At 38.0% G+C, this 9993-nt stretch overlaps 1 protein-coding gene across 1 annotated transcript; it reads right to left on the bottom strand.

The window, feature by feature from the left end:
• Positions 1–9458, bottom strand: LOC109065998 (alpha-1D adrenergic receptor-like). The gene is made up of 3 exons (XM_042717151.1): positions 7678–9458; positions 7508–7529; positions 1–1448 (listed from the first exon to the last, which is right to left on the bottom strand). The coding sequence occupies exons 1-3, from the start codon at positions 8575–8577 to the stop codon at positions 895–897; spliced, it is 1476 nt and encodes a 491-aa protein (XP_042573085.1). The 5' UTR covers positions 8578–9458; the 3' UTR covers positions 1–894.
• Positions 9459–9993: the final 535 nt, after the last annotated feature.

Raw genomic sequence — 9993 nt, 5'->3', positions numbered from 1 at the left:
TTTCAGATTTATTATGTTTAATAGTTGACACTGAAAGACACTGTCACATCAGCATTACAAAGATACCCAAAGCTTTTCTCAACAACACAAAAGTTGTAGTCCATGAATTATCAATTACTCTTTTTTCTTTTCTTCTTGTTCTTTTTTTTTTTCTTTTTTCTGTTGGTCCATTTAGGGATGAGTTAAATATCATGGTTGAAATGAGAACAGGATGTATAGCACATGAATAGCACAGTATTGAACTACCCTCTGTAATACTGAAAACATCTGCACAAAATCAGTTTGTTACAAACTGTGCCTCACATTTAAATGTATCTGAATCAATTTAGAATCATTTAAAAGTGAATTCCACAGCACTGTGAATCACAGTGAATCGTTAATACAAATCAGTGTCATGGATTCAACAGTCTCTCAAATACATCACAGTCAAATATGTTTTCCATTCACACTCAATGGACAACAAGTCAAAGAAACTGTAATAATCTCTCTTTGTAAAAACAGTTTAAACCGTTGCTGGTCATCAGAGAGTTTGAAACACCTGACAGACTATTTCTCAAAGGCCACATGGACAGCACGGTATACAGATACCCAGCAGCTATGAGTCTTTTCGTTCTGATCCAGTGAAGATAAGTCCCCCCCCCCATAATTTTTCCATTCAGTGTACTTTTCCCATTTTTAAAGAAATATTTTTAAACTATCCATGTGAAAATACATTAATTTCTTTAAACACAAATTGCCCATGTCATTTTTTACTCACATTTGCTTTCTGACTGTGTACTTTAAGACATAACAAGAATACTAGTCTTTGAGAGAAAAGAAAAAGAAAAAAAAGCCCTAAGAACTGGCAGTGGGTCAGAGCTCTCAGAGTAAACAGACAGTAATCTCTGTCTTTGTTTAGATGTCTGTTTCCTTCAGGCCGTAGCACTCTGTGAGGTCGTAGATTTGGTAGCCGCTCTGATCGCCGCAGTCGTTATAGATCCCCATGGAGACTGTGTCAATCTCTGTCCGGGCCAGAGCAGATGTGCTACTCTTCCCTGTCCCGTTCTTAATCTTATTGGAAAGGTTGTTCATTTTCTCCTTCAGCTGGATGGAGGACTTCTGTAAAGGGGGGAAGAAGCTCCAGCTCTTCAGACTAAGAGGCCGGCTCTTGCTCTGGCAGGAATAGATAGTGTTACCACACTGCTCGTGAAAGGGAAATCCAGAGCAGTAGTCTCTGTGCGGGTCCCTCCGGGCTCCTCGCATTGCTGTTCTCCAGCGCTGGTCGTAGAACCGGCGCAGGATGCGGCGGCGCCGCTGGCACTGGCAGCGCACCAGGCGGGTGAAGGCGCGCTGGAACTCCTTGCTTGAGCAGGGGTAAATTACAGGGTTAATGCAACTGTTGAAGTAGCCCAACCAGAAGATTACTTTGAATACCATCTCAGAGGGTTTTAGAGCTGGGAAGAAAGAGCCTGAGGATGCAAAAAAAAAGAGAGGGAGGTGAAAAAACATTTAGTTGTCGGCTCAAGCAAGATTATTTACATTGGAAATAACACTGTGGCTCAAGTAAACTTAGCCTGAAGCTACCATTCTCCTCCCACACATTGAAAAGTTCAAATCCGCGAGTTCGCTATTTTCAACCATGTGTGCCTAATTATACCCAGCAGACAGATTATATACTTTGCACATTGTTCTCCTTCAGCTTGCTAGAGAAGTCTGATGCATTTTAAATAGTATGTGGCATGTTTTCTCTTTAGTTTTTTTTTTTTTTTTTTTTTTTTTTTTTTTTTTCTGCTTGTAGGAGATGTGGGAGCGATGCCAATATGTCATTCCCCAATTCTCTTCCAAACTAAACAATCACTATTACCTTTGATAGACTGGCCACACAAGGCCATTAGTCATTATAATCAACATGAACTGACATTTGCAACCTATTTCACTCCAGTGATTTGATGTGTTTCTGAGTGAAGGATGTTTAATGAAAAGAAATGTAAGGCAAGATTTGATTTTATCCATTGGGAATTGATTGGATTGTGAAAAGTGGGTGGACCAAATGCAGGCCTGATAAAACATTACTTAAATAGCTATTCACCTATTGGTTAACATTACCCAATGTGACGTCAGTGGAAATATAAAGTCGTTGCAGACAAGAAGCAAGTTGTTACATTCTGATCAAAGATTACAAGAAATGGTTTTCTTTGGAATAACATGCACCAATGAATTGTTCACAATGAAACCAGAACCACATATTAAACTGAGATTTACCCCCAAAACGAACAGCCTGCACAAACCTAAGATACAGACCATGAGATTTGGGTTGAATGGATTTGGGCTCAGATGGAATCTGTCTACATTGCGTCTCTGTTCACATCCTGTCCTCCCACACATCTACACTACCTGCACATTTCCGTTCCATCTACCTTCGACAGACACCACATACTGTATGTTGCCAATATCTCCTCACTGCCTTGTGCTTTCCCCACAGAGAGTGAGAGGAGGCTAGCGCTGCATTATCTCACACATAAAACAGCTGTCATCGCCCATGCCATGCATTTCAGTGTCACGAGAGGTCAGAATACCTCCCTGTCAGTGGAGATGTATAAAAATAGCACTAGAGGGAATAGATAGTAGGAGAACTGGGAATAGTGTGGTCTTGTTGAAACAGATTTTGATGAACAAAGAGATATGCTGCTCTCACTCTTGGCTAGAGGTCGTCAATTGGTTGCAACTGTGACTTTGAGATGAAAGCCAGCCTCTGGAAAGCTCCTTTTTGGTAATTGTTGTAATTATGAGACACATTCCTTTTAGCCAGAGCATCATGTACAATATGGCAACTTCATGTACAGGCCAGCCCATGGAACGATTCAGTGAACATCTGAGGAATTCTGCTGAAAGGACTTAGAAAATGCTGAAAAATCACACCTTAAAAATTTACCATATTACTCTTCCAAAATTTCAGTGCAAAATCTTAGGAATTCCACATAAAGCACTTAAAAAATCAAAACTACTCTCCATGAAACATGTCCTGACCAGACTAAACTATTCTGGGTTTAGGGTGGCCATATCTGCCGTTTATACGGGACATGTCCTGGCCAGGATTTTAATATTGCCTAAAACATCCAAAGCAGTTTGACCAATAACTTGCAGGTATTGCACATAATCGACCAATCTTGGGGCTGTGCATGAGAAGGTGAGATCTACAGGGAATGATCAAAGCGATGCAAATATGGGCACGTGTTTGTTCGTTTGTTTGACTTGAAGCGATCATAAAAAGACACCAAAGTAGGTGCGAGAGTGATTTGAAAGCATAAGCAGTCGTCTGCTCTGCTCTCTATAGCTCTCATGTATGTCACACAACAATAGACCTGCACAGTGCAAACAGCCTAAACCTGGATATTTTATACAATATTAAAATCCTGGCCAGGATGTGTCCCGTATGAACAGCGCATATGGCATCCCTATCTGGGTTCCTCAAAACCCAAAGCAGTCAGGTAAGCAATTCATTTACAGCTGTAAGCTGAGAGTATTGAACGCATGCTGGCAGTCTTTGCTTTCTAGAAGCATTTGCCTGGCACGAGCCATTTGAGCTATAGGAGCGTTTGGCAGGTAGCCACATGTTAAAGTTGTCTCATCTAATACTGATCACCCCAAGACATATTTTAACATGGTCTGTGGTTATTGGCTACATGTGTAAGTTCCTGTCAAGCTGCATTCCTGTCAAGCTGCAAGCGTCAATTTGATCTAAATGTATTAGAGGCTAACATAACAGCTTTGGTCAGCAAAGTTCAAGATTATTTTGACAGGCACGCAAAGGTTTTGTATAGAAATTAATTTAGACATGTCAACTCATTTTGCTGCTGAAATTTAAATCAAAGACACTATTAAAACATTTCTTACAACATTCGCAGAGATAGCTCACTTTAGTCTAAAAAGATAGGATTTGGGAAACTTAATGACCAAATAACAAAAATTTTAATTCATAATGTTGCAAAATTTGACATTGCCAGAAAATGCAGTCATTCTCTATATCCTCTGGACTTGCTGCACTAGATTAATCATGTTTACTCTAAACATTACTATAATGTAATGACAATATTTGCAATTATTAAATAATAAAATGAATAAACCTTGCAGTGTTAACTCTCTTGTAATTTCATGAAAGCAATTTGTAATTTTCTTTAGGAGAGCAGGAACATTTACTTCTGTTTGTCATCAGAAATAAGACTTTCACTGTCCAGCACAAAAAACATTCCCCTGTAACTCAACAATAACATGGTGGGCATCTTAATGCCAAAAATGTGACCATCGTTTAGAGGGTAGACTTGTCATTTTAAAAACTTACTACAAAAAGTACAATTATATAAGAGGAGCAGAGGGGCCTTATATCACCATGAAGTGGTTTATTTTGCAGTAATGACCAGCTGATTATACTTTCCCTGCTTATTGCACAGCTACTCCCCAAAATATGTTGGACATGAAACATTAAACTGAGTTGAAATTATTCCATAATTTTACCTTTAATATTAATACTGAAGAGCTCTGAGGTCATTTTCACCACAACTAACTGAGACGTAAGATAGTGGAAATTTCCTTTATATGAAACAAAACAGAACAAGCCCACAATGTGAGAGCTAAATGTAATGCCAGTTGTAGTTACCCGGATTAGTGGACTGATATACAGCATTGCCATGAGCAACAGTGAATGACAACATTGAATTGAAATCAAGCATTTTAGAGAGCACTGTAAATGAATCACAGAAGCACTTTTGATTTTGATTTGTTTAAATATAAGAATGTTCCCCCAGATTTTTAAATGCTTTCACACTGAAGCATGGCTTACCATCAGTCAATCCCTCATTTCTGTCATTATAATGCATTGCCTCACAGTTTGTGCTTCTGCAGCATACAGTACGTGAGGATCTAAGCCATGTCATATCCCTCCTCTGTCCTGGTGGCTGGCTGTTGCTGAGGCTTTGGAAAACGAAAGCACCCTCTTTAACTCAACTCATTAATAGCCGTGATTAAGGCAGTGGAGCATTGGGCAGAAGGAGGTCAGGAACCTGAGTAAAAACTCCCTCCTTTTTTTTCTCTGGTTGAACAAAGTCTCCCTTCCCAAACCATTGACTCTAACCTCAAAAAAAAAAAAAGGGCCGAAAGAGGAGTTGATCCTAGACTTTCACCAGCACCACATGCAAAGCTTGCCAGGAGATGTTATCAACCACTGCTGCCCTATTTTTCCCCATAGTGACTGTGAGTGGAATACCAGCAGTGACAGGCAAAAACCACACTCTTGGATTACCCTGGAGATGGATGGGATGGTGGGTTTGGGGGGAAACCAATACATTGTGGGGAATGCACAATGCCATCCATGTATTTTTATTCTTTTTAATGCATATTTTAATTATAAATTGCTAATAATAGTCAAAATTATAATTGTGGTAATTTGTTTGCTACTGAAGATGTACCCATTTCATGCCTCAGACAATGATGTCAGTGACACCAACATTTTTAATGTAATAGGAGACTATTCTTTTCCATTTCTAGCACACTTTTTGGCCTCTTTTTATTGAGCATACTTATAGCAATTAATCATCTCTGCATCAATAATATCCCCAAAACTAATATCCCCAAATCTCCTTTTTTTCTGTGTAGGAATCATTTGAATATCCCCAAATCTCCTTTTTTTCTGTGTAGGAATCATTTAACTCTGGGATGCACAGAACTTAATAATTGTGTGGCCCAACAAAATGCATGTTTTTCAAGGGGTTTGATTACAGGATGATTTTAATTCATTACTATGGACTGACAGTGTTTTATATACAGTGTGTGTGTGTGTGTGTGTGTGTGTGTGTGTATATATGTTTGAAACTTTTGCATTTACAGTACATGCTTTTGTTAGCACTTGATTTGCGTGTTTAGTGTGTTAATATCATAAAATCATGGGTAATATAACTATAAATGAGCCATAACTCATTCTTGGCTGCTTGAGGACATGAAAACCAAATGATTTTTTGATAAAAGGGGCGGGGATATTATGAGACTACTATTATGAAGAAACCACTATAAGCTTGTACTTGTACCCTTGATGCCATTGCCTTTATAAAAAGGGGGGAATTATATGTCTCTCACAAGCCTTTCACTTATGCCTTCATTATTATGCTTTGTTTTCACAACACACAGGTCAGTGTGTGTACTGTTGTTATGTGCAGTTACGTCATGGTCACACATGAAGGCAACATATTAATAAAGATAATTAATCAAACAATAGCTCTTTTTAACATGATCTGGTTGCATAAAGAAGAAAGACATTTGGCTATATATATATATATATAGCCATATATATAGCAAAAAAACATTAGCATATATTATTTAGTACATAATAGAATCTTTACAAATGTTTCTTCAGCAAAATTCTGGAGTGAGCAATTGCACAAAATCTTTTGGTTATTTGATTTAGTACATATTAGCATCTATTTGGTTGTATTTGATTGATTTTGCATTTGTTCTTGCACTCCAATATGCACTATTATTTATTTGGATCATAAAGTGTTATCCAAGCAAAGATCAACAGCGTTAAGCAAGTGTAACACATCAATACAATCTCCCTTCAAATTTAGTACTTAAAGATGGAGTTGCTGTCAAATCCTGCTCAAAACCCCATTCAGGCCATTTGCACACATTTGCCTTCTAATTTAATCGTATTTACTGTGAATGCAACAGTAAAGTGATGCGTGGAACTGCTTTCTTTAGTGAGAAAAGTAACGATGACTAAACAGCTCTACCATTTTTTTTTTTTTTTTTGTATTAGGCTACACATTTCTATTTTGCCTATATCCACGGAGTAAAACATGAACACTGTGTCGAGATAAATGTGCAGTTTATATGCATCCTAAGGCATAAAACTGGCCATACTGTAAAATCATCGACCCCTATATAACATACCAGCTTATAGTATTGTCAGTTACCAAATTATTTGCTCAAGTGCTTTTTTCCCTTTTCAATTCCAGCATTTTTTATTATTATTATTAATACAATTAAAAATATTAAAATATAAATAAAATTTAACAAGTACGAACGATATAATTTACCAAAATTATTCGATTTAAATTTTATACTAATTTAGAACCATGTTTCTTAATGAGAATTGTCTCATACAGGAACAACATAATATAAACCAAGTATAGAACACATTTTTACCAGTAGGCTCAAATGTCTGTGTAATAACATACAATAAAAAAATATTAATAAAAACGTAAAAAAAAAATGAACAAATAAAAAGTAAATAAAAGTATTTTAAAACTCCCATATAGCTCTCTCATTTAACTCTCCAGTAGCAATGCAATAAATAAATAAAATAAATGTTTGCGTTCTATTTTATCCAGTATAATCTTATTTGATAATTAGAGGATTAATTTATTTCATTATGATAGGAAGAAATAGAAATTTGATAGAAATTCCACAAGTGTACACCCATTTACTTTGTGATAATTTATGTGAAACCCATAACAAACAGAGTATAACTGCTACATACCCAAAGGCAAAACGAAGAAAAATCCCTTTCTTTCTTTCTTTCTTACACTCATATCAAACAGAGTATAACTGCTACATATCACGGTTTATTTTTTTGCTCTAACAAACGAGAGTATAACTGCTACATCACAAACCATATAACTGCTACAACCCAAAGAAAACGAAGAAAAACGGTAGCCAACAAAGAATGAACATCCCCACGACGATGGCGAGGGTTTTAGCAGCTTTCTTCTCCCTGGAGAACTTCATGAGTCTCACGGACAGTGAACTTCTGAACGGGTGATTTTTGGTTTTGGAGTTCGTGCTGGAATCCTCCGGCATGCTCCTGCAATGTATCCTCAGCACCACTTCCACTGATTTATCTCTCTCCCGTTTCACACCCGCTTCCAAACTTTTTGTAGTCCTGCGGGCCACGATGTATACTCTAATGTACATGACTAAAATCACCATGAGCGGGAGGTAGAAGGAGAATAAAGAGGAGAACAGAGCATAACCCGGTTCCTCCGTGATGCGGCAGATGCTCTCGTCAGAAGGTGGAGGCTCTTTCCATCCCAAAAGCGGTCCGATGGAAATCACCATTGAGGAAACCCAGACCACCACGAGTATGACACCTGCTTTCCGTTCAGTCATGATAGTGGGGTATTTCAGACAGTACTTTACCCCGATGTACCTGTCTATAGATATAATGCACAAACTTAAAATAGACGCCGTGCAACAGAGCACATCCACCGCTGCCCAGATGTTGCAGAAGACCCGACCGAACACCCAGCATCCCAGCACCTCCAGAGACGCGGAGAACGGGAGGACAATGATACTAAGCAAAAGGTCCGCTATGGCCAGGTTCACAATGAAGAAGTTGGTGACCGTCTGCAAATGTTTGTTGCACAGCACCGACAGAATAACCAAAATGTTTCCGACGATCGCCACCAAAATGAAAACGGCCAGAAAGACTCCGACACCGATGACTTGAGAGTCGAGGGTGATGCCCTCACAGGTTGTGTTGCTGATATTGGAGAGAAAGTCCGAGCGGAATTCATCCTTGCTCTCGTTCAGCAGTTTAGAAAATGTCATTTTAAAACTCCATAAAGACGACTTTTACTGGTTTGTTCCGAAGGTATTGACTGGTCGCTTCATGGTGGGTTTCATCTTCATCATCACTCTTGGAAGGTGTTTTCAGATTCTTCAGATAGACCCGTTACTTTGTGAGACAAAGCCTATTTATAAAATGTTGCCAGTTAATCACCTTGTTACACCTACATTTTTTATGTGGTGGCATAACCTGTAAAATAATTTGAACTGTTTTTAAACTATTTTGAGGTAGAATAAACTAATAAGCAACTAATATGCTCCGAAGTCTATAAAACCACAGTGCCGATGCACTGCAGGTCTTATGGAGAGGCTACTTCTGATGGCATCCTCGACCACTCCAAACTGGATTACAGAGACTCGGTGTGGACCCCAGTGCTCCAGGTCTCCTCCTCCAGCTCTCAGAACTTGGTGACGCGTCGCAAACTTGTGCAGATCTTCATATGACCACTAGAGGGTTCTGTATTATTGTTGCACACGGGAGGACTGTTTTCATTTTGCAATGCATAATACTTTTTATCAGTAGCATACATTTTTCAGAACAACGTCATGTCAGTTTTATTTGTACAGAATTTAAAAAACATGTATATTGGTTCAAATAGGCTTTTACAGAAATTCATTCCTTACAGTCTTAAAAATAAAGAACATCCATGGAACCTTATCATTCCACAAAAGGTTCTTCATTGTGGATGTTTGAAATGTTAGGAATTGTTCACTGAACACTGAACACTCTCAAACATAATTAATTTATATGCAGGTTACAGCACTGATCGGTAAAGCATTCCTCATGATCTTTCTATATTGCAGTTCTACTAAAACAGTAACACTGAAAAACAAAACTTTAGTAATATATCATGTTTTATGTGTGCAAAACCCCTCAACACATCATGCCTCAACACATCATGCCATTTTTCCATTTGTATATCTGGTGAATTTTAATCATGCTGTCTACAATAAAAGGTACCAAATACCATTTTTTTTTTGTGCAGCAGAAACCCTTTTTTTCATGACAGCTTTCTGAATAAAAATGAACTCTGTGCAGTAAAGTCAGACTTAATGACATTTCTACTGATGCTGTGCAGCTGCCAATCTGCCACCTGTAAGTCCAGATGCATACTAAAAGCTGAGGGGCAAATTAAGAGCCACAAGGTCCCTTGATGAGGAGTTGGAAGGAAGCGATTAGGTGAAGAAACTCTGGAAAAATAGTACTGGGATACACATTAAGAATATGGGAGACACTGCACATGAATGTCAATCACAGTCAGAGTTTAAATATTTTATGTTGCCTTCCGGGTTGTCATCACTGATGGCATCAGGGAGTTGCTCAGATGCTTATATCAATAAAAAATAATAATAAAAAAAAAAAAAAAATCTGAAATTTAAATTCTACATAGATGTCTT

The sequence above is a fragment of the Cyprinus carpio genome, chromosome B1 (assembly GCF_018340385.1).
Source record: "Cyprinus carpio isolate SPL01 chromosome B1, ASM1834038v1, whole genome shotgun sequence".
NCBI lineage: Eukaryota > Metazoa > Chordata > Actinopteri > Cypriniformes > Cyprinidae > Cyprinus > Cyprinus carpio.
Note: the sequence above shows the minus strand (reverse complement) of the source record. Positions and strands in the feature narration are given on the sequence as shown.